The following is a 25,708-nucleotide window of genomic DNA, read 5'->3' as shown; positions in this document are numbered from 1 at the left end:
ATATATGTATCTAGTTTTAAATGTATGGATCTATATTACAGGATGAAGATGAAAACACACAATATGATTATGAGCAGATTATGAGACAATGGGCCCCTTGGTACAGATATGCGAAAGGAACCACCACCTCTACCACTTGAGAGCAAGAATACACAGACTCTGTGGTGATCTTGCATCTCTTTGTAGTCTTTATACATTTTATTTGTGGTTTTGTGTCTCTTAACAGTTGTTTTTGTCCCTTTGAGGTAATTTAGGTTATTTGAATGGGGGGGGGGCTGTGTGTGGTGTGCCCGTTCAGTATCAGTGTGTACAGGTCAGCTCAGTAAAAACGTCTGTTACATTAGGGATTCTGCAGTGAGCAGGCTCAGCCTCTGGGGGGCAGTGATGCACTTTAACGCGGCGCAGTTGCTGCCGATTCAGACCCGCAGAAGAAGAAGGCGACGGAGAGACAAGAGGAAGAAAATGACAGGGCGCGCAAAAAGAAAACCCAAATCCATTCAGGTAATATTAAATTGTTTTGAGCCTCTCTGTTGGGATGAGGAAACGTCCGCTTGCAAGGTGTTTTTACCAGTCAAGAAGATGTGCAGCGTGTGTTTATAATGGCGTCTAAGCAACTTCAGTCTAACGCTATGGGCAGAACTGTTGGGCACGCTGTGTGAGCAGCAGCGGTCAGACGACAACATGGCAGCAGAACTGCTGCCTGGTAACGTTACCGCAGAGCCGATATTCGGTGATGTTCACAATTAGCTAAGTTAAACAGCCATTTAACGTTATAATATAGTGTTTCGACGTTGGTTGTATTTCACAAGTCAGCAGCGCTGAGATACGGACACTAGCAGTATTTAGCTAGGTGGCTAACATTTGTAGGCAAGTCTGGTGTAGAAAAAAACGTGCGTGTTGATTTGATTCGAGGTTTGATCTAACAAAGGCCATAAATCAGTGTCCTCAGTGCTAACATTGATTAGCAAAGCTTTCGCGCAGCTCTCAGATTACGATCCTCACCTTGTATAAGAGGATCTCAAAATAAGACGTTCTCGGTCCCTTTAACATTCCTCTGACGGGTATTGACGTTAGGTGCAAAGCTTTGAACACAACTCCACTATAAGTGCGAGTGTGGGCGTATGCATTAAGCAATACGATCACAAGAAGCCTATAATAAGAAATGTCTTTATGAGGGATAATTTTTGTTACAACTAACGTAAGAATGAGTCGATTCGTCTTGATGGTCATTTTATTAGTTTTAGTTTATGATGCTGTTGACTTTGATTGTGCGACACTGAAAGGTGTTTATTTTCTTCTTTTGTTTTTACAAAACGTATAGATTTGTTAATTAAAACAGTCACATGCTCAGTTATCAACACTAACATGTCCTAAATCATCATCAGAATAATGGAGGGGAAAAGTAAATGTATTCAGGTGTGAACCCTGTAAGGGTATCGTTAATGCTCCTACCCCAACAGAAACTGTTGTTGTGTAAGATGTTCACACACACACACACACACACACACACAAATGGAAGTTCAGTATCGCAGTTCAGATGCATAGATACACACACATACTTTAAAATGTCCCAATTTAGGATCAGTAAGGTGCATCTTTGCATCTGTCTATCTAATTAAAACGGAATATAAAAGGTAAGGAATGACAAATCCTTCATAGGTATATATCAGACCTATGAGGGGTTTATTTGGTTGATCTTAGCACATTAGCATCTGTTAATCAATACCAGTCCTGCGTCTGCCCATCTTTTAAAATCATTATCCTGTACAGCTGGAGGGAAATCTGTGTTAGTCATATTCATTTATTCTTAATCCTAAATGTTTCCATTGAGCTTTACTCAGGAATAGTACTGTTGAGAGATGACCTTTGGATATTGAATTTTGCTCAATCTGTCTATCTTGTCTCAGCATCTTAAAGTCATCAAGCCCCTCAGGTGAGCTGTCCAATAATAGTTGCTTTAGTTATGTAGACTGAGTCCTCCTCTGTTTTGAGATCATATTAGCCTTCTAAATTTTATCATTGGATATTTTTTTTGTGTCACATGTATTCACTTTTAAGCTTGTCTGACATTTTAAATATGGATCCAGGTACAGAAATTGGCAAGGAGTGAAATGAGAAAAACGATATGGGTAAAATTCAAGTGTTTTTAAGCTCACCATATATGTAATGAGGCAGTTCTTCCCATGTGTCTATATCTGATTTAATTGGCAACATTCATTTATTGCAGTGTGACTAGTACAATGGGACATTATTGGGGTTAAAAAAACAACAGGGTATATGAGTCCCCTGTGATCCTTGTCTAATTGTGTTGGCTTAAGTCCTGTTATCTTCCTAATAAAATGTGTTTCTGATGTTTAAACTATTCTCATTGATGTAAATGGGTTGGAGGACAGACTTTTAGAAAGACCTACCTATACCCAATAACAGTAACCCAATGCAGTTTATTGTTAGGCTGTTGTATTAAAAAACATTCATTGTAGTCTAGTATACCAAATAAAACTGGCAACTCAGTTGTTTTTTTCTTCAATACATTTCTTTAGGAGTCAGCTACAGGCAATGGGGAGTTGAAGAAAGCCCGTATTGATGAATCCATAGCCATGCCGCTGTCAGAGGTGGATTCAGAGCAAAGAGAAGAGGTGGCACAACTGTACAAGCTTCAAATGCCAGAAGATCTGTACCACTTCTGGGACTTCTGCAAGGAGCTTTGTCCTGACAGTCCCCGTGGTATGCTCTTCACACCAACAGTGTATCTCGTTATGTGAATGCTGATAGGATAGAAGGTGCATCTGACATTTAATCAATTTTTTGTCTGTAGGCGTTGAGAAAACAGGATGAACCATGAGACTCCTTATAAAACATACACAGAACCAGCCCAATACCTGTTGACACAAGTGTCTTTGTTCGATGATGCCTTTATATTTGCCAGTTTTTCATGGATAAGCATTGGGTATAAGTGCTGCCTTTCCATAATAGTCTAAATAAGAGGACAGCTACTAATAGTCTTTAATCATTTAATCTATTAAGAGTCAGAACATTTCAGCAATCCCTCATTACAATTTGCACGTCCCAAAGAGACATCTGAAAAGTGTTGATTTTGTGTGACCCATAGTCAGACAGTCCAAGAGTATTAATGAAAGATTGAAATCTTAACATGTGACATACAGAAACCAGAAACCTTTAATTTGCAGAGATTATTTTGATCCAACAATAATTTCCACGTCTCAGGCATGTGCTGGATATTCTCTGTCTTTCTCCCATATGACTTATTTCCTGTTCACATATTTAACTGGATAAGTTGTGTTGTTCAAGTCCATACCAAGGTAATGGGACGCTACTTGAATAATTTGGTTTCTTGAACATTTCTTTGCATTTTCTTCGGTTTTGTTCATTCTATTTTCTTTTTCCACTAAAACCTAGAACAAATAATAGCATATATAAATTCAAGCTATATCAATGTAAACATCAAAACTCTCCATTAAAGCCTAGTTTGCAGCAAATGCACTGAAGCACTTTGATGTCTGTATGTCAATCGACCTCTGTATCAGTATATTATTTTTATTTATCCTAATCTATACAGGTGCGCTGAAAGACACTCTGGGTTTGCAGCTGGTTGGTCCCTTTGACATCCTGGCAGGAGCCCATAAAAACTCCAAGAACCCTCAGCCTAACTTCCACCTTCACTGGAGGTATTTATACGACCCACCAGAGTTTCAGACCATCCTTCGGGGGAGTGAAGACAGTCAGCATCATATTGGCTACTACAGGTAGAGAACACACAGCTTGGTCTGTGAAATAATGCTTGAACCTTTTTTTCTCTCTAGGTGAAGAAATAAAATATCTGCAGCTTGCATCTAGCTAGGGAGGGGCTGATGCTATAGAAGCAGCGGTAACTATCTGCATAAGAATTATTAGTTCTGATTTATGTAATTTTATTGTTCCCCAAATCCACCAGAGACACTCCGGACTCCCTTCCTGTGTTTGTTGGAGAAAATGAAGCCAAGAAAGGCTGCACTATCACACAGATGGGGGACAATGTGTTTGCTGCTGTCCTGTGAGTACTAACCACCACATATTCACCATACAGAGACATTTTCTATACTAGTGATCAGATTTAGCTGCCTGGTTAAGAAAGTTTAAATTGCACAATGAGTAAAAAATATTGAATGTATACCACAGAATATGATCTGTATGAGTCATTAGAGAAATAGAGAGCATTTGCCTTGTGTGTGTGCCTTTGTCTTCATGCTACTGAATAAGACTTTTGTTTTTTCACTGTCTTTCTCCTTCCATGCATCTCATCGTGCCCACTGTTGATCCCTTTGTTCCCTCTTTCATCAGCCTGTATCTGTTGAAGAGGAGGAAAGAGAGGGGCAGCAAGAAAGAAGGGGGAAATGCTTTGGAGACCTTGGAGACAAAGCTGAGGGACAGAGCAGAGACTCTGGGCTTGTCTTTAGAGCAGAAGACCAAAGGCATGAAGCAGAGGGACAAGAAGGTAACTTACAAAGTGATTCTGTCTAATACCTTGTAAATTTAAACTACTGCAGTGTTTTAATCCAATGTACAGTTATGTTTACTACATTATAAAAGTGAAAAGCCCCTCCACTTTATACCTCTAGAAATTATAATATCCATTGACATGCTTCTTGGGTGATCCAATCACAAGTGGACAGCTCTACGTCAGTCTGTTCACATCTGGATTAGAATCGAGCCATTTCGTTGTCAGTGTGAGTTTGTTGGGATCGTTTTAACAGCTGCTGCTGTGATAGCTCATGCTAGCCACAGAGATGTTGAACTGACCCTTTGCTGGAAGGAGAGCAGCTCTGGAGATGGACCTTCAGCTTTGTGTCTGTGTAACTGCATTAACAGATAGTTTTCTTATCTGGTAGGACTTCAAATAAGCAATGACGTCAGCTGAGTAGTTGGTCCTTCACTGTGCCCCAGGACACAATAGCATACACATTTCTGAAAGAATGTAGCTGTATGTGGCCCAGACTACCTCCGAATGTGGTCCTAGCAATCGGATATCAAGAAGCATTGAGGATGCGTTTAGTGCATTCACACATGTACTTAGAGCTGTCCACCTGTTGGTCTGACCAGGACTCATGTTAATACCATGTGTAAAGAGGGCCTATATTGGTTTTAATGTACACTCACAGTGGATTAAAAAAACTGTTTGAGATATGCTGTTAAAAATGTGGGTATATCATTACAAAGTTGTTGCAGTCATGTATACAAAACAAAAAATATGTTTGACCAAAGTGTTGTGTTCCAAGTTGAAACTAGCAGGTAATCCCTTACCCTCTCACACCATAGGTGGTCACCAAGACGTTCCACAGTGCCGGCATTGTTGTACCTGTAGACAAGAATGATGTAGGATACAGAGAACTACCAGAAACAGACGGTGAGCTTAAATACTGTATATATAGTTATTCTCTTTGACCAGGTATGTAACCAATGGGTGATTACTTGATATTTATTTTGTCCCTCCTCCATATCTAGCTGGTCTCAAGAAGATCCTCAAGGCAATTGCTGAAGCCCGGAATGATGAAGAACGCGTCAAAGCCTTTGGACCTCTCCAGGAGATGATCACGTTTGTTCAGTTTGCCAACGACGAGTGTGACTATGGCATGGGTTATGAGCTAGGAATGGACCTCTTCTGTTACGGATCCCATGTGAGTCTCATGAAATAGTGTCTCTCTGCTTCCTGACCATCCTCTTAAATGTACTGCATGAAACCAGATATTCAGAAAACAGAGAAATGGTTCCTTTCCTGTATGCCAATGCCTGTTTTGGTAAATGAATCCCTTCCCAGATTGTTTGTAGCATTTTCAGTCCTGCACAGTGCGTCCTCAGTGTCATTAGATGCACTTGGGTTTGCAGGAGTGAAGTTAAAACAGTCAACACAAACGCCTGCCAAATAGCTTTTTTTAGGGGTCGGCACCCCTCCAGTGAGTCACAGAATGAATCTGAGTGTAGCAAAGTGGGATTTAATAGGATACGACAGACAGAAAAACACATTTCTGCCACACAAATTTGTTTTCATTTTTTTGATTTAAAAGCCCAAAGGTTATGGAAGCAATGCTTTAGGCCATTTAAATGCCTGAATGTTGCAAATCCATTTAGACTGTAGTAGGAAGAAACAAATTATTAATCTTTGGTTTCCTTGGTTGGTCTCTCCGCAGTATTTCCACAAAGTTATCAGGCAACTTCTGCCCATGGCCTACAACCTCCTGAAAAGAAACTTGTTTGGGGAAATTGTAGAGGCCCATCTCTCCAGCCGCAGCCATGACGACCTGGACCAACTCTCCGCACATTAAAAAAGACTCAGAAGTACATACCAGCTCGAGCTCTTATAAGCTTTCCCCACCATGTGTCCTTGTCTTCTGTTGTTTGTCACTGTTAATGTTTCTTGGTGGTTTTGGTGCTGCTGTCATTGATTGGAACCAGTTCAATGATAATCTTGTTTGTAAAAGGTAGATGTCTAATAAAGTATTTTTATATATTTACCAGTTTGATTGCTGTGTTCAAGGTATATACTGTAGCTTTTAATTTTACATGTCATTATTAGATTATCTCAGCTGGGATAGGCTCCAGCCCCCCCGCGACCCTCAAAAGGATGAATCGGTTAGAAGATGAATGAATGAATGAATGAATTATTAGATTATCATGGCAGAATTTTTTGCTTCAGCCCCTGCCGTGATAGGTAAACCTATACAGCATGGCTTGTGTTTTGGGTGTAATACCATGCAGTAGAAACAGAGGGCAGTGTTGCATATACAACTATACATAAAGCAGCATCACGTGCTTGTGAAACACATCTCTACTATAAAGGTTCAGGTCATCAGCTCCTGTAGTTAAGATGAATTCAGTAGTCAGTGAGCAATCATTTGCACTGATCTGGGTAAAAGCTGAGAAGTTAGGTTGTTTTTTTAGCATTTTATTTTAAATGAAAGTAGGTTGTCTTTAACCACCATGTAACATTTCATCCAACAACTAACATCAAAGGATGTAACTTTAAAATAAGTCACTCAGGTTATGTCTGATCACCTGCCCTTACTTCAGTAATCTCAACCAACCAAGTCGCCCACATGTTAATGACTGTGACTCTTGAGATGTCATGTATTCAGTCATTACTTTAAACTGGTTTCTTGTTATATAGTACTTAAATAAGAACTGTTACTACAGGGTCTTGCTGTATGAAATTGAAGGAAACTGCAATTAACATAATTAGCAATGAGTTGCTGCATACAGGAAACATTAAGATAACCCTCATGAGCATGGCCTATGATGAATGTGACTCATGAGCACAGTTGTCAGTCTGAAGATTGAACTTTCTCATTAAGGCAGTCACATTCAACTTGCTTTGCACTATAGCGGCCACTTTTGCAAAATGATAGCAGGCCAGGAGCTGGTTAATAAACAAACATTAATAATATTTATCAGATAGAATAAATAAACGAAGACAATCCAGTCACAGGAGACCCGCACAGGTCTTTTGGGGCTCAGCCCAGATCTGTGTTGGGGGTCCAGGGGATCCTGCCTTAGCACTTTTTTTTAACAATCTCTTTTAATGATTTTTTATGCACTCTGGCACCTTATTTACAACCAGTACACAAAGAATCCAGGCCACCCTGCACCATATAGCGACCAGGTTTGACCAGATAAATTGAGTATCAGTGCACTAAGGTATGCTGTTGTTTAGTCCAGTTGTTTTGAATGCACCACTAAGCCTATTTATTTATTTTAGTAGCTTAGCTTATGGCCCTAAGTAATTTCATGCAGAATATGAACATGCTTCCAGTCATTTCCATGTATTGTAAAATTGCACATTTACTTTTATGCCTATTTTTTCTGTAGTTATGACTTGCTTATGATATATTTCTTTTTTAAATGCAATAATTGTAAGCCTCTGGTACCGTAGTTTAACATCTCCTCTCTGGCCACACTGCTGGGGTTTTAGGGTGTGACCAACAAAACCCTGTGCTGTGATAAAGTCTCTGCAACCTATGTTCCTGAACTAACCATTAAAATGTGTATATCTGTTTTGACAAAGTTTCTCTGGACTAGTGTAAAGATGACTAAACCCTGAGTGATAGGCTTTATGTCCACAGTGATTGCTTTCTGTTGCTACTTTCTAAAGCTACATTCAAATAAGGCTTCAGCACTCTGTACTATACTCAATGATTTGGTCCCATGTTCATTAACTTAACTCATGTGTTTTGGATGCTTGCTGATACAGATTGGGTGATCTTACACAAGACCTAAGGCAGTAACCTACATGTACATGTCCAAAATCAAACCATTACAGTGGCAGAGGGCCCAGAAACTAAGAAAGTGCTTTAAGGCCATAGGAAATCTAACTCTGTGCACTAAATCTTTAAAAAGGAACAGTGCTAAAAGTTTCTTCCTGTTGAAATCAGTAGTCATGAATTCAGATTTACCTCCAGGGTCTAAAGCAGGGCAGGGGAACACCTATGCAAAGTCAGTCTCTTCAATACATGTTATGTTTCATACATGTGCTTTTTGAAAATCATAGATAAATGCAAAATAAGTTATTGAACAGTAAACATTTCCTTATTCCCACATTTCCATCTTTTACCTTTTTTACATTTAAAGAAGGTAATTAAAATAATATCTGACTTGGCACAATATGATTCTATCCAGCCCCACTTTAAAGACTGAAGACTGGCACGTTTTTGGGTCTGTTTAACACGGTTTCTAACCCCTCCTTCTCCTCCACGCCCTCCTCCACCCAAGGCTTGCCTGGTTTTCAAATGTCTCCATCCTTATTGATTTTGCCCTGTCAACCCCCATTAAATTTGTAGCACAGTGAGGACACACAGGCCAAGGAGGGGGCGTAAGACTGCTAAAGAGGGAGCTCACATTATGTAAGCCCACCCCAGTGTGCCTGGGCTTCGATGATTTTTTATTGGTGTAAGCAGTCTTACAGTTTTCATTTAATCGTGGGACATCATGAGCTCACTGCTAACTTAGTGCTGCTGCAGGAGCGCTGAGGGGTGGGGGACACAAAAAGCAAAACAGGAGCGCACTGCTGCTTCGCGGTGCGTTCATGTTCCACTGGTTATTCATGGGATAGTCACAAAATGTATTATTATAGGTCTGATTTTTATTGTAGGGATCAAGCGGAGCAGAGCTGTTTGTCACTGTGGTAATAAGATATTAGTAAAACCTGTTATGGCAGTGTAATAACTATTTTAAATGGTGTAGTATGTTAATAACAAATAGCCTACTATTAAACACAAACAAAGAGTGTAATTACTGTAATTTGTCATTGTAGATTGTAGACCCAACGCGGTAGTTTACATCCATTTAATACTGCTCCGCTCGTCCCTTACAGATCGTATTTTTGCAACTGGAGTGTCAGAAAATGACAGTGTTTCCGACTCATCTTTCTAATTAAGGTGCGTTTGCGAAGCTTCCGACTGTCCTTGAAGGCAGCATTGATCCTGCGGAGTTTCGGGGAAGCGCATCTGAGGCGCGTTCACGTCTCCACACACATACACACACGCGCAGGCTACAGCAACACACGGGGAGCATCCCTGAACGGAGGGAGCGCTCTTTTCGGGTTGACAGTCTGGAAGAATCACTGTCTTACATTTTGTCACGTTTCATAACAGACTGTGTGTGACGCCGCAGAATGATCCCGGGCCCTGCCGAGCCTTGTGGATTCTGAGGCCCCGCACAGAGATCCACCTTGCACCGGCAAAAAAAAGAGGACCCCGACTGACCGCGTCGCCTCCAGCAGCAGCAGCAGCAGCAGGCAGCCCGAGTCAGAATGTCAGGTAGCCCTGAAGGAAGCCTCTCCAGGGGCGGCGGCTCCGACCGTGACTTGAAAATGGCCTCTTCGAACAGCACGTCCCCTGAGGGTGGACCTCCACCACCGCTGCACCAGAACCGTATACGGCAGGTGGGTGTCCGTCCGCAGCCTGCTCTTCTGCATTGACCGGCCCAGTCAGTCGTGTAACGAGCAGCCCGAACCGCTGCTGATGGGTGCGTTCAGGGAGAGCAGTCAAAGGCGTTGCCGTGCTTTGCAACATCGATGCTGGTTATCTGACAGATTCTCTCAGATGTTGCATAGATTGTGTTTAAATTAGCTGCTAATAGGAGCAAGCTTCTCTGCGGAGAAAATGCCATCTGTTTTGATAACAGACTTAGAGGCAGAGGAGTGTAGTGATACCAGATAGGCCAATAGAGCCAGTTGTTACGGCCGTCAAAATAAACACCACCAGACTTGCACTGACTTCACTAGTCACTAGTACAGGCTGCAGTGAGGAGCGTTTACAACTTCACGTACACCACTGGAGGTTTACTGTTTACATGGAGCATATTTACTGGTCCTTGAATTGTGTCCATTTACCCTTCTACCCAAACATGACATATTGTAAGTAGGCTGGTTGTGATACTAGGCTGCTGTGGATTTTAGTGGGCGTACTGTGTCTAACATTGGTAGTTTTTAGCCTTCTATCTGAGATGCACAAGCTGACATATTTACACACACTGTGTATAAAGTCTGCTTGTTTGTGGTTCTCTTTAGGAATAATGCCTTGATGGGTAAAGTGTGTGTGTGTTCCCACTATGAGCTCTCCCAAGCCACTCATGGGCTTGGTTGGTTTGCCAGTAAGTATTTCTGACCTTGTGTGGACTGAAATTCTGGTATTACTATGCAGCATCCTCCTCTCCTCTCCTCTCCTCTACTCTCCTCTCCACAAAACAACTTCATCACATGTCAGACCTATTTTATTCATATCTATGAGTCTGTTTATGTCGTAAATGCATCGGCTTAAACAAGAAAAACAATGTTCAGCGTTACCATCTAGATCCGATCATGTAATGTGTGTGTTTGTGTATTCAGTGAAAGTGAGTCAGGAGATGGTAGATGGTTGTTTCCTGTCTCAGTGCACTCTCTCAGCCTAATGTGATTTCAGTAATGGACTGTAGTGACACATATACACACACAAGTACACACGCGCATAGACACACACTTTAGTGTCTTCTTTCTGGGTGGGGCCGTTGATGCTCACATACTTGGATGCAATTAGGAGTTAGTGTGTTATTAGCATTGAGAAATCCAAAGCGACTCTGCTCAAACAGGTGTTGGTGCGTTCGCGATTAAGTAAACACAATTACAGTTGTACTTCAGCTTGAAGTCATTCTGTTTACCAATTAAACTAAAGAGGTTCATTCTCTACCTAAACATACATCAATGTCCCATGAAAGGCACATGAGAATAAATGTCTTCCTTTTGATCCACAGTAAAGGCTTAGAGATGTTTTGGAAAGTTCAGGGTTCAAATTTGTTAAGGTAGCACACTAGCTGCCGGGATGGTGCAGGGGAGTAATCATTTACCACTGCAGAGATCCATGCTTAGTCTCTAGCAGCAGTGCCTCCAATAGGCCCTATTGATCGATCACAAGTGGCAGTGGTGATGAATGATCATGTCCTTGTCGCGGCACCAGAGAGTCTTACTGGTTGATCTGTCTGTGGTTTGTTCTTTTGACTTCAGCTGCCTCTGTTAGGTAGAATTTGAGATTGGAAGGCAAAAGTACTAAAATACCAAAAATTGTCACTCTGATTTCCAAAACTGCCTTTTGATTATACCATTATTTAAAGGCTCATTACACCCACCAGAAGCTTGAAGTTGGGTGAGAATATGCTGGGAGTCATGTGAGGTCACTAATGTCAATGTACCATCATAGGTTACCAGTCGCTGAAGAACAGTGCCAGGATTTCAAGCCAGTGAGATATGTTTGATTATGAGCGTCACAACTCCCGTGAAATGACCCGTTTTGCTATCGGAATTTGATCCATTTGGTCTGATAACCTTTCTGAAGTCTAGAAGAGCAGCACAAATAAATATTTTATCCCCATTCAAGTTAGTGGAGGGCTAAACTGGAAATTAGTCACCAGATCGGCAGCAGACACTTGACTGGCGAAAGTCTCTGGTGTGCTTGTTCTGTGGGCCCAACAATCCAGAAGATCTGGATAATTTTATACCTGTGAAGTCAAACTTTTATTTGGCTTTAAGCACGACTAAGCAAGTTTTATAGGGCGTGGCCATGCATGAGCAACTGCAGGTGAGTGGTGAATGCCTGCCAAGGTAATATTCGTGCTGAATGTGGGCAGTGCCTGATGTGACGAACGTGGAAAGCTAACTAACCGTAGCTAGCTTGCTAAGAAATGCAGTGAAATATAATGTTATTGGTACATTTTCCATTTTATTACAATCCATGCCTGCCCCTGACTGACTGCCAGCCAGGCAGCATCTCTCATGTGGGGCAGTTTGTATTTTTTGTGGCCAATACAAAATATGAGCTGGTCAGACACAGCAACATTTAATGTCCTCTTTCACACATACTTCCTTGCTACTGGTTGAGGCTGTGACTTCACCAGTCAAAGTTCACCAAAGTTGAACTCTCCACAATGTGAAGATATAAGTTTGCTTTGCTGCCAGAAGCGAATGTTTCATTTGCCCCTCTGTTTGCACTGAATGGAAGTGAACCATAGCCGAATATTTGCTGGTGTTAATTTTGCTTACGTGTGACTGTGCCCTAAGTTGTTCCTCATTAATAGGCGCAATGAATGAGGACAATGCCCATCAAGCACAGTTGGTTCATGACCTCACAGTCCTGACAAGAGATCTAATCAGGCCAGATAAGTGAAAACACCTGTATGAGCAGACCATATTTTAGTTTTGTTGTGGCTCTTTTTTGGCGACTTAAGGGGCAGAAGAACTCCAAAGCTGCCACAACACTGACATATTGGCTAGGGATGTCCCGATCCAGCTTTTTCACTTCCGATCCGATACCGATATTACAGCCTTGAGTTTTGGCCGATACCGATACCAATACCGATACCGATCCGATCCAAGCGCGTATTATACATATTCACTTATTTTGTTGTCAGTCATGTTAGAAAAGGTTTGATCAAGCGATATTACTCTAACAAGAACAACTACTTAATCGGGTTAGTTAGAATGATCCACAACAGTTGGTATGAGAAACTGACCTGTTTATTGTTAACAGGGTTAAATAAACAAACTTTAAACTTGAACATTAACATTAAATAAAAAATATAGCTGGTTTGCTTTGGCTGCTTTGGCCCTTAATAAATAGAAAATAGATCAACACAAGAAATCTTTAAAATGTCTAACAATGGAATTAAAATAGCAGGAAGACTCCACACACTTGTGCTTTGCTCCCCTAATAAATAAAAAAAAAGATTAACACCACAAAACATTGTTGGCATTTAACAAACAATGCAGCCTTTCCTTTTCAGTTATTTTAGTAGTGTTTTTGTAGTCCATCCATGGCTCCAATTTCACTAATTGTGCCCAAAACAATGCCATCAGTGCTCTTTACTTAAACAGTAAAAAAAATCAAAAAAACAGAGCAGAAAACAAATAGTTAGTTAACTAAGTTGACCGCTATTCTTCCTATCCTCCGTGTGTGTGTCTGCCGTCTGCATGCTGGCCTGGTGGATTGATAGTAAGAGCTGGAGCGGCGGATCACTGAAATGGACTGCTTGACTCGCGGAGCGCTGGGCTGGCCGGAAAACCTGGAGCGGATTCCGTGAAAAACTGGATCAGAGTTCTTAGATCAGCATTTTTCCATGCAGTCCGATCCGATGCTGATGCCCGTTTTTTTGCTAGTATCGGTGGCCAATACCGATCCAAATATCGGATCGGGACATCCCTAATATTGGCATATTAAGTTTTTTTTTTGGCTAACATGTTAGCAGACATTTGACTTTTTACAAACACAGTAGAGCAACAGTAGCATTCATTTGGAGTCTGTTTCTAACTTTCTGACAAATATGGGTCTAATATTTATTTTCCTTTTAGCTCTAGTTTGGGTCTCCTCCAGCTCCTGTGGAAAAATATCTGTATTGTTTTCTTGTAATGTTTGACTTTCTTTGCCAGCTATAGCTGCTAATTTGTCTCTGTGCAGTTTGGTGCTGGGGACGTAGCATACAGTGGTTTTATTAGTGCTTTATTGCTGAAAACATGTCATGCTGCTGTTCAAATTAGGGTTGATGAAACCAGTGAAGTAAATTTGCGTGCTGGAGGTTAAAACCTCAGTAATGAGCTAAGAGAGCTTTAAAGAGCCATAGAGTTGGGTAATGGTAGCTGTTGTATTCCAAACGTTCCATTATATCGACCTTCTTCTGAGTGTGTAGCTGCATCCAGGCCCTTAGATTGTTTGGATTCTATTTGTTGGATACAATAGAAAATGTCAGCAGAAATGTCTCTCCAGAAACAATAACCTGGTTTCTAAGGGTAATCCGCAGACCTTGCTATTTTCTACTTTCTCTGACCTTTGACAGAAAATACCTTTACAATAAAAATTGTCAACACCAGTGTTTTTAAATTACAAAACAGGACACTTTCTAGGAAGAGATATTGTTGTTGAGTTTTCCTATAGAGGTTAAGTAAGGTTAAGATTTTGGGGGGAACTGATTCTATATGCTGGTAAAGGCTCTGTGGTAGAGTCAGAAAACATGAATTGTTGGCAACGGAAACTTCAAATGGAGTATAAAACTCAGCAATAACAGATCTACACATGAGAGGCAAAAAGAGAAACTGACAGAGGGACACAGTGTGATGTGAGGCTCTTACTTGCAGATCTAAAAATACTGCCCTTGTGTGATTGTCCTGGAGAAAAATAGCTTCTTCTGAGCCAAGTGGCTGTGTGTCCGCGTCTCTGTGCTCACTGAGCCTGTGTCACTGGGTATTTACGTTCTGCTCCAGGCTGGTGCTGAGTGATTGCCTCCCCGCAGTCTGCTTTCTCCTCTATTTGAACAATACACAGACTGCGTCATAATTTGTCAACACTCTGCCTGTGCCGGTCCACTTTCCTGTGGTGGAATAGTGGATACTTATAGAGCTCAGTTTGCAGAGATCAATTCAGGACTGGATTTTATGTCCACTGCAGTCTGATGTCAGTAATTGAAATCTTTGAACCTCCAGGCTTCAGTAGAGAGAGACATGCTGGCTACTTTTAGATGTAAGCTGTCAGATATAAGTATGAATCCTGCAGAACATAAGAATAAAAATCATTTTTAAAATCTCCAAACACAAATGTCAGTGTTTTATATGTTCTGGTGTTATATCTAGACATGACTTGTGTTAGGACATGACAGTTTGACCTTTTTCAAGCTTTATGGGAAGATTTCTTTTCAAGTGAACTTACTGAATTATCCCCTCTTCCCCTTCATTTTACAGCTCTTCCTGCATTCCTTCCCCACTTGCTTTTCAGCTCACCATCCATCTTTCCTCCTCGAGAGCCTCACTTCCTCTCACTGCCTTAAAATGGGGCTTTGACTCTTTACCCTAGTTGGCTGTTATTCTTGTTCATCTCTCATTTCCCTCCAAAATACCTCCCTCCCTCCCTCTCTCTTCACCTTGTCTGCCCCACACTCCTCCCCACCACTGGTCCCTACACCAAGATCCTGATGTGCCAGGGAGGTCAGATTTCACCGCAGCCTTTGACATTTTCTTCTCTCTCTCTTTTCTGCATCTCTCTTTCTGTGTCTCCTCTGCCTCTCTGTGTCCGCCTGCCTATCCATCCATCTCTGTTTCTCCACTGGGAGTGGTGTGATGGGATTCTGCAGGAAGGGAGTCCTAATGGAGCCATGGTCTTCATTACATTACCTCTGAACAACTACAGCCACGCACACACACACACACACACACACCCATACACACTGATAGTCATAGCTGTCTTCCAATGCATGATGTCCAATGGTTTGACCAATTGGGGTCTCTGTGGGTGCCGTTATACAGGGTGTATGTACATGTACAATCACCCAAACACACCCACATACATAGAGCATTACATAGCTGTATTTACCAGAGCTGTTAGAGCACTTGTCTGGTTATAAGTGCTTACACAGAGACCTGTGAATGACCGCACGTCAACCCCTCCAGTACCTCCTACTGATGGTTACCAAATGCCATTAAGAATTAATCATTGTTTCCTGTGAAATACCTGCTTGGTACTGCTTTATTGTTTATTGTAGTTAGGCATGATTTAGCAAAATATGTCCGTCCAGTACACTGGCCCACTCTCTACTAGAAACATCATCAGAAACACTTGATTGTCAATAGATGGCGTCATGCCACAATGTCCCAGAGTGCAGTTCTGACAAAACAAAACCCATTCAGTTACATTTGTTGGTATGCACTCTTTGTTTTTGATATTATGTCATCTTTCAATGGAACGTTAAGTGTTGCCATGTTTTGTCTAACCAGCTCTCCAAAAGCCAAAGATATACAACTTACAAGCAAGTTTGGTGTAATGGTATAACTTAAATAATTAGTTGATTATTCAAACTGTTTGTTTTTTTTTCAAATATTGACGGAATAATTGCATAATCATTAAAGCATTATTGTTATTTTCTTAAGGGCCGCAACTAATGATTATTTTCAGTATTGATTAATTTGCAGTTTTTTTTTCGCAAGTAAGCAGTTATTCGATTTGTCTGTAAATTGTTTGTTAAGTGTCTTATTTTGTTCCATCAACAGTTCAGAACTCAAATATATTGGCTTTATAGTGATATAAAACAGAAAGAAACAGCAAATATTAAAAGGACAGTAACCCCCAAAACGAAAATATATATTTTTCCTCCTACCTGTTCTGTAGTGCTGTTTATCAGTCTAGATTGTTTTGGTGTTAGTTGCAGAGTGTTGGAGATATTGGCCATATAGATGTCTGCCATCTCTCAAATCTGATGGAACTAGATGACGCCTGGCATGTGGTGTTCAAAGCGCCAAAAAACACATTTGAAAAACTCAACAGCAATGTCTCTTTCCAGAAATCATGATCTGGTTACTCAAAATAATCTACAGACCTTATTGTGAGCAGTTTCATGTAGGAACTTTTTTCATTCTACCTACCAACCGAATCACCATGCCGGAGGAAGTGTTATCAGATCATTGCAGCTCCAATCTTATTTCAGTTTTTCTGAACCGTGTCTACTGTAGTGTACAAAGCTGACCTGAAGAATTGACACAGAAATACTCATATCCCACTTGGGTAAAGTCACCTCAGAGAGTGACCATATTTGGCATCAGGCCCTCAAATACCAAGGAGCCACTTTGTCGGCCACCTCTGATGCAATATACATGCAACAAGTATGAGTTTCCATACCGTGTAACAGTGATAGGGTGGTGAGAAAGCATTGGTATTCCTGTCACAGATCCAAAATCTATATGGACCATCAGTATGTCTATATTTGGGTGCAAACAGCTCCTGACACTGTATACTGGACTGCCCGTCTTGGCTGTCTTGGTACCTCATAACTAGTTAGGGTGGCCTAGTTATATCTGACACCATCTCCCCTACTGCCCCATTTTACCCTGATGGATGTTTGAAGGGCAGAGATAGCATCACTTGATGAGTCATAGTTCGTCATCTCGGTGAAAGCTTGTTCATCGAAAGAACACAGACAAAGTCAAAAAGGGACAGATAATTGAAATGCGTCCTAAGAAAGGAAGGATGATGTAGGATTTTGTATCCTTTGCCAGTCATGCTCTACAAAGGGCAGGTGTTTTTGGATTGGGGGGAGTAGGAGGCATTTAGATGTTAATTATTCATTATGGCCTTATAACTCTGTTTCCCGTCAGAAAGAGCGAGAGAGAGCAGGGCGCGGTTGGTGATCAATGGACTTCTCAGAAGCTCAGCTCAACCACCTTCAACGTAAATCCGCTCTCTCTTTCTCTATAGCTCTCGTCAGCTCCTTCCTAACATTTCTCCTCTCCTTCTCCCTCTCTCTCCCCTGCCTCTTACCATGTTTGAGTTGGGTAAGTGACGGTTTTCTCACAGGAAAACACATCAAAGCTTTTCGCTGTGTTGTTGAGAATAGCAGGGCTCACAGCGCTGCACGTAGACAGAGACAAACAGACCCAAACACACATACATGCCTGCAAGCGGGAGACTGCTTTTGCCACATGCTGAGGAAGATGCTGTGATGCAATTTTTAACTCTTGCAGTTGGAGAATTAGAAGAGTGAGGTTAGTTCAGACCACTTTCATGCCTTCTTTATGCCCAAACAATAATCTAGATCTGGAGTTTCTGTTACTTTTATTGTGTTATCATGTTTTGTTTTAGCCCAAAACTAAAAATTGTGACTCCTAATGAAATATTTTCAGTGTTACTTTTAGTCTGGATTATTTTCTCTCTCACACGCACATACAGTGTTATACTGTGTCTGTCTGTCTGACTAATTGTCTGCCCGATTATTTCTCTCTCTCTGCGTCTGACAGCATCACTCAGCATTCCCGGTATGACTGTGTGCCACTGCAAATTTTAGGTCACACGCTTCATTGTTCATCATACATTCAACTTGGAGGTGAAATCCGTTTCTGCCTCAATACCCTTTGTCATCTGACGCTGGATGAGATCAGCCGTCAGTTGGAAATACATTCTCCCAACATTTTTAGCAATGCTAACACACAAAGAGTGGGTCAGGGACAGCGTGGTTAAACAAAAACTGTTTTTCTCTGGTACTACAAATGCGCGCAGTATTTGAGTGGCTCTCTGTGATGTGGTCTGGAGATGAAGCAGATACGTTCTACACATATGGACAGTTTGCTTTTGTTCACAGTATCTGATTCTTTGCTCAGTTCAGTTTTGTTTCATTTTCAGACACAATGTGCTTAAAAAATAAGTCAATTTGGAGTTTTTGGCAAGAAATCTGTAACTCCTACATAATTTTATTTGTTCTTACAATTCCAGCTCAGTGGGTATCTGAGTACTTTGTGTTGTAGCCCACTGTTCTGAACTCATAGCCTGCACATCTGCCAGATCCTGTGGCCTGAAAAACTGCTCCTCCGAACCAGTAACTTGCAGGCTTCTTCACACACTTCCTACAATATGAGGTCCATAACTCCCTGTTACCATGGTATTGATATTAGGGTTGGGTAATATGGAGAAAGTCAAATACCATGGTATTAATTGACTAAATACCTTAACATATTGTAAGGTTTACTATTGGTGGTTTCACAAAATATTTACACAATGAGACTTTTAATACATAATCATCAGTAATGGGGATATAATGACCTAGTGGGTAAAGGCAGATAACAGAACAGCTAGAACAGTCTGGTGAGTTCAGAAGGTTTCATCACTTTACTGTAATGCAGCCTTTAAAACCAGGAAAATACAACATTTATGATATTACAATATCCAAAAATCTAAGACAGTATCTAGTTTTATATTACGGTATCAATATAAAATTGATATACTGCCCAGCCTTAGTTGATATTACTGAGCATTAATAGCATCTGCAGTGGGATGCCAGTTTGATGGAAATATTTGTTTTCCAGTGGCTTCTAGGTCTTTCTCTCATCTCATTAACAGAAATGGCAAACTGACGTCATGTGTCCTCAAGGGACTTGGGCAGTGCTTCAAAGAGGAAGGAAAAGAGAATGCTGTAAATTAGCATGACGGCCACTTCCAAGGCAGCGGGAATCACAGCAACCCTCCTGTATCACAGACAGAAGGGCAGTGGATATTGGTCATGGATTTTACTGACTCAGCTTTTAGATATTTCACCTCATAAACCTGGCGTCAGATGCAGGAAGTAAATAATAAATAATAAATTTATGAATTCTTACTCTGCTTTTTTGGATTCTTCTAGAATTTTTCCTCACAGTTTGCTTTGACAGAAGGACGTTGAAGACTGTGGTGTAATATAGCAAAAACTAAGAGCTGCAAGCAATCAGTTAATGTGGTGCTGTCTGCCTGTACGGCTGTTGCCTGTAGAAGTGGGAGGGTCGTTAATATTGTATCGACACTGAAGGATGATTAGAGCAAGTCATGTTCCTGGTAAATCAGCAAAGTCACGAATCAGATGTTTCTATTTGTGTGTTGGCTGGTGTGTAGACATGGTACTACTTCAGTTACAGCAGGGTGTGGTCGTCTTGACTTTCTCTCCCTCCAGTCGTCTTACTCTCTGGGCATATCATGTGACTGTATCAAGGTTATATGTCCCATCTACAGTGCGTCTCTCTATTCCCTCTCTTCTCATTCCAGCTCACCCCCCACCCCACACACACACCACCATCACTGATGTCTTGGTGTCATTACGCACCATATTTGGGTGTGGTCCGATCTGGATTCTTAGCTGTCTGCTTCGTCCACTAGCAATCAGATTTGACTCTGTGTGATTTGGTTTTGTGAGAGAGACAGAGACAGAGAGAGAGATGTATGTTGTATACTTTATGGCTCTGACCTTTCTTAAGCAGTAAAAGAGGCTGCAAAATGACTTGACATTTAAATCATATCTGTGAACTGATCCATTACTGTCTCTGCTCTGTATTTTGTTCACTCTTCACAAGCAAGGCAGATATGGTGTATAAACTATCAATTTAGACATTACGAATATTTACACTAGCCTGCCTATACAGTGACACCATCAACATTATACAGTGCAAAATCAGTTGTTTTTTAACTGGCATTTTAGCACACACTCACCTTGTACATGAAGAACCTTTTGAACAGGAAACTGCATTTGTTAGAATTTGAGATACAGTTTTTGGAATCAGGCAGGTAGTTGTGTATGTTTTCTCATGTTACAGTCAAGTGATGCAGGGTTCAGCTGCAGTTTAGAATCAATATCCCAAAGGGAAAGGATGAGCATACGTGTGTGTGTGTTTGTGTATGTGTGTGTGTGCTACATAGTGAGGACTGAAGCACGTTTTTAACCAACAGCGTAAGGACATTTTTGGAAAGTGAGGACATTTTGGCCGGTCTTCACTTCTTCAAAGGCCTGCTTGAGGTTGAAGACTTGGTTTTAAGGTTCAGGTTACAGTTAGGTTTAGGTTAGGGTTTGGGTAAGGGTTGGTGTTGGACATGTAGCATGTAGTTATGATGGTTAAGGTTAGGGTAAAGGCCCAGACAGACCAAATTGATGTCAAGGAGCTAGTGGCAACAAAGCCGACTTTGGCAGACCAGCAGATAGTGGCAGTCTGTGTTCGTCATTTAAAAGGGGAAGCCGGAAGATGGTCTTAAGATAGGATAAGATAAATCTTTATTGTCATTGTAAAGTCATACTTGGATATCACAGCACAACGAAATTGGGATACTGTCCACTTCGGTGCAAAAGAAGGCATGTAAAAAACAAGATAAAATAAAATGTATGAAGAATAGAACAATATATACAAAATATACACTTAAGTGCGATCTAAAGTGCAGGTGCAGATGCAAGTTAGCCAGTTAGCACATTCACAACATAATCCAATGTTGAAAGAACAAAGCATTCTTACTGTGTGCCAATGAACAATAACACATCACGAAACGTTTCTGCTAAAGAGCTCAATCAATAAAGAAAAATAATCTTAGCTTATAAAACGTTTGCTTTACTCCCTTTGGACTTTAGCTGTTTGTTTTGCTCCACCACTGCTGATGCCAGTTCGGCATGCTGAATCAGCCAAAAAAAAAGTCGGCGGGAGGTTGACGAGGGGCAACAGTACGGGACACACTGCACCAACTAGGTCAACAGACGCTAACAGACAGCCCAACATTGAGGATCCTCAGAAAAATAGAAGTATGAGTGTGTGTGTACATGTGTGTGTATTTGCTACATCGTAAGGACCAAAACAAGTTTTTAACCAACAGAGTGAGGACATTTTTTTGGCTAGTCCTTACTGTTTTGTTTGAGGGTTGCGCCTTGGTTTTAAGGTTCAGGTTACAATTAAGTTTAGGTTATGGGAAGGACTAGGGATTAGTTGTGATGGTTAAGGATAGGGTTGAGGGTCCTCACAACGATAGAAGTACAAGAATAAGTGTGTGTTCGTATGTGTATAGTCTAAAGTTCAGTGTGAGTGCTGCAGACCTCTTGTTTTGTCTTGAGCATTGACTTATACAAAAATATTCCTCCAGATTTCTGGATGTGCTGTCATTATTAAGAAGCCATGAAAGAAAATAAAGTGAAGCAAAGGCTGCAGGTCTTACTTACCACGGCTGACTGTGATAGGCTAAAAGCATACCAAAACAGATTTCACTTTGCTTTAATGGGAAGGTATGGAGCTGGAGCCAAGAGTTAATTAGCTTAGCATAAAGATGGGATGCAGGGGGAAACAATTAGTGTAGCTCTCTTCAAAGCTCCAAAATACACCTACCAGCATCTGTTATGCTCACAAAGTAACCATGGCATTTTGTTTGTTTAATCCATGCACAAGCTCAAATGTAAAAATGACAAGCTGTGGATTTACAGGGAGTTATGCACTGGAACTGTTTCTCCCCAGGCGCTGTTCCTGGGAACTATTCTTTTGAGCGCTGACATCTCTGTGATAGAACATAACATTTCTCAACACCAGAAATTGACTAAACTATTCAGACCTGAGCTTTCTCTGGAAAAGAATGTGTTGTTGTTTGACAAGTTGGCATTGTACGTTTTGTCTTCTGTGCAGGAGTTTTCTTGGCCAGCATCTAATGGCCCTTGGTAAATGATTCACTTGTGTTGATAGTAATTTAAAATGCTTTAAAGCGTGGGAAGTAGCTGGGTCTCTTTGGTTCTGGCCTTCCAGTCCACTGTATCTGCCTCGTGTCCAGAGGTTGTTGGTGAAGCACAAGGGATTTAGGCCTTTGACTGTACAGTATTACTCCCAGAAAGACCTTTCAGCCACTCACACGCTCACTCACCAGGTTAACATAAGCCTAATGCGTCGCTTAAACCAAACAGATGTAAGCACTAATGCAAACTAGCATTTCTCAGTGAGACACAGTGGGGAGGGGATTGAAAATTGCGGTCATGAAAAATGTATGAGCTTCTAGAAGTCTAAATGAGTCATCTCAAACAGAAAGATCCTCCCTGCATTAAATTCCACATGCATTATATGCTGTCAGACACTCATCACTGGCAGAACTCCACTAGTCAGCAGCACTGGAGCTCCATTAGCAGGCAGACAAATCATAAACAACAACAGCAGCAATATCCAAAACAACCATAGAAATAACAAACAAAGCAAAAACAAATACCGGCTCCCAGGAGCGGAGATGAGTTAGAGAAACACACTGGTGAGTTTGTATGTTTTAGCTAATTTACTACAAATGATGTACTTTACATTACAGCTAATTATGTTCCAAAGCATATCATTAAATCGATAAACACATTTCAACCCTCTCCCCGGCAGCCACCGGTTCATTTTAGTTCATGCTGAGTATGATATGAAAATGAACTTGCAGAGACAAGCAGGTTGTGAATAGGCAATCTGTCACAGTTTGTTTTGTTTTTTTACACAGTATTCATTTATAAAAGTTACTTTTCTTGTGCTTGATAATGGAGTTCAGAGAAAGAACTGAATAGAGCAGTATTGAATTCTCAATATTTGTTATTGGAAAATTAAACACAAATGACAAAGAATAAACATGAAGATGGTAAAACATGTTAATTTTGTAATTTGTCATCATTAAAAAGCCTCCAAGCATCTCTTTAAATTAAATTAAATAACTTTATTATTTGTCAATCTGCACAATTTTTCAGGGCACTCAGAGTAGAGGTATATCTTTTCTGCAGGAACTTGGTATAGGCCTATGTTTAAACCCCTGACAAGTTCAACTGTTTAACTTTTTTATTACTCTCAAGTTGTTGTTATTGACTTGTTGCCTTTCTTTCCTTCTTTCTTTCTTTTCAAAATGAAACAAACACAATAGTCTTCATGAACCAATAAGCTAAATGTAGCCTATGGTAACCACACTAAGCCACTGAAATGAAGACTTGGAAGACCAACCTAGTCTCACTCCGAAGTCATCAAAAACTGGGGTTTGGTCAGTGACTTCCGGCATCAGACACAGACAAAAGAAAGCAGTCCTTTGACGTCGGTATGATACGCCGCCGGTCGCTGTTATTGTTTAATGGCACCGGGCGGTGTCAAGGAGAAACGCAGCAGGACAACAGCGAAAGTTGAGGCAGCGGAAGTCCTAGTAGTTGCAGGTGGGTGGGGTGATGGGTGGGTCCAACAACTACCGACTTTCACCTGGGAGGCTGGTGTTGGCTTCCTGTAAGATTGTAAAGCCAAACCCTTTTCTTTTTTCCTAAGCTCAACCACGTGCATGTGTTAGCGAAATGTAATCATGTGAGTTTGTTGTTGAAGGAAAAAAACGTCAATTCACGGTGTTGTACTGTGTGTTTATTTTGAAAGAGACTGTATGCAGACTGTACATTTCCTGTGAAAACAGAAGTGTATTTTGAAAACAGACACTACATGAAACAGGCTGAGGTTGACACGGCGTCCCAGAACATCGACAACCATAAATTATTGTCAGATACATGTATCTGTTCAGGGATCAAATTATGTTCATTGCTGTTCAAGTGGTCTGTGAGTAACAGGTTTCATGTCGATACAAAAATGTGTCAACCAACCCCACTCTCCCCTACATTTTAATATATAAACCTACATACACATCCACTCGCAATTTGAAGCACATGAACAGGCACGTGCAGTGATATGGATGCTGGTCTCTGCGTCGCCCGTATCTGTCTATCATAGAGTCCTAATGGGCCATATAAAAGCCTTTGGATCCATAAAATGAAAAGCAGACCATTAACCCCTCCCTATGCATGAGATCCACTAAAACAACAGAAACAAGAGCTCACATCAGCTCTCCTCAGAGCACCCCCTCAATGTAATCTGACTCCTAAATGGACACACACACACGCACACACACATACACACACACTTTAGTTTATAATGTATTTCCTTGATCCTCATTATCTTGCACGAGTGATGGAAGGGATCAATAGGGGTCATCGATCAGCCTCTGCTGATGCATAGACACTGGAAAGTTAGCATTAATAAAAACATACTGTGCGCACACACACACACACACACACACACACACACACACAACTGTAACTATATTACTGTAAGAACAGTGTTTCAGGCTCAACTAACACGCTGATCAATAAGCTTATAGATTGTGTCTGCTAAAGCTGTAACTTGAGAAATACAGTACAGCAGTGGTCACTTTTAGAAGTGTAGATTTGCTTGCATTGTACAGTATACTGTACTATGTCATGGGGAAGGTTTTCTTAGGGACTGTTTGTTGTTTATGAGGGGGGAGGGGTGGTGCTAAAAGGGGGAGGCATGTCAAATAAATTATTCAGGACATGGAAGGGACTTGGGTTTTTTTTTTGTTTTTTTTTAAATTATTATTTTGGTTTAGGGGAGGGGTTGAGGTTAGGTTGGGGTTAAAACGGGTTTGGGTTAGGGGGCCTTCCAAACCTGAAGGCATGTTTTCTTTAAAAATGACCAAAATGACACCATTTGTCATAGCCAGAAACTGTGAAACCAAAAATCATAGTTGGATTTTCACATTTTCGACAGTCCTTGGACACATTATATGCAACAAACGCTTCAGTCAGAAAAAAAAATATAACCAAACCTGAGCTTAAAACAATTAATATTCCTTCAAAATCACTTTATTCTATGTATAATTTTAAATTTGGCTAAAAATAAAAAAATAAACACATTTATGGTTGAGGCAGGGTCAGGCATTTTCCCCAATTCAGCCAGGGAAGCTGAAGCCTTAGAGCTTCACAGAGAGGGTCAAAAAACAACAACATAAAATAAAAAAAAAAAGTCACACCCCAGCCACCCTCCTTTTCTGATAGGTAAAGATATTTAAACTTTTATCCTCAAAAATGAACAGGTAGATCTGAGGATTTTTTTTTTTTTTATAATTAT

At 40.8% G+C, this 25,708-nt stretch overlaps 2 protein-coding genes across 4 annotated transcripts in view; both read left to right on the top strand.

Moving 5' to 3' along the window:
* Positions 1-425: 425 nt before the first annotated feature.
* On the top strand, positions 426-6,506 carry hpf1 (histone PARylation factor 1). The gene is made up of 8 exons (XM_033623365.2): positions 426-501; positions 2,541-2,724; positions 3,578-3,764; positions 3,953-4,051; positions 4,339-4,492; positions 5,314-5,401; positions 5,500-5,672; positions 6,183-6,506. The coding sequence occupies exons 1-8, from the start codon at positions 463-465 to the stop codon at positions 6,315-6,317; spliced, it is 1,059 nt and encodes a 352-aa protein (XP_033479256.2). The 5' UTR covers positions 426-462; the 3' UTR covers positions 6,318-6,506.
* A 2,952-nt stretch (positions 6,507-9,458) lies between these two features.
* ank2a (ankyrin 2a, neuronal) overlaps positions 9,459-25,708 on the top strand; it is a 123,149-nt gene continuing 106,899 nt past the window's right edge. For all 3 annotated transcript variants that reach the window (XM_078164630.1, XM_078164625.1, XM_078164624.1), the window contains exon 1: positions 9,459-9,928. In XM_078164630.1, the coding sequence (XP_078020756.1) occupies positions 9,797-9,928 (132 nt within the window). In that variant the 5' untranslated portion in view covers positions 9,459-9,796. The remainder of the gene's footprint in view (positions 9,929-25,708) is intronic.

The sequence above is a fragment of the Epinephelus lanceolatus genome, chromosome 3 (genome assembly GCF_041903045.1).
Source record: "Epinephelus lanceolatus isolate andai-2023 chromosome 3, ASM4190304v1, whole genome shotgun sequence".
Lineage (NCBI taxonomy): Eukaryota > Metazoa > Chordata > Actinopteri > Perciformes > Serranidae > Epinephelus > Epinephelus lanceolatus.
The sequence above is the reverse complement of the archived record's forward strand: the minus strand, read 5'-3'. Positions and strand labels throughout refer to the sequence as shown.

Bases quoted from the DNA above. Each gene is read 5' to 3' on its own strand.
- hpf1 (XM_033623365.2), top strand. From the start codon at position 463: ATGACAGGGCGCGCAAAAAGAAAACCCAAATCCATTCAG. The intron at 502-2,540 runs GTAATATTAAAT...ACATTTCTTTAG, and splicing joins GAAAACCCAAATCCATTCAG to GAGTCAGCTACAGGCAATGG. The intron at 3,765-3,952 runs GTAGAGAACACA...CAAATCCACCAG, and splicing joins CATCATATTGGCTACTACAG to AGACACTCCGGACTCCCTTC.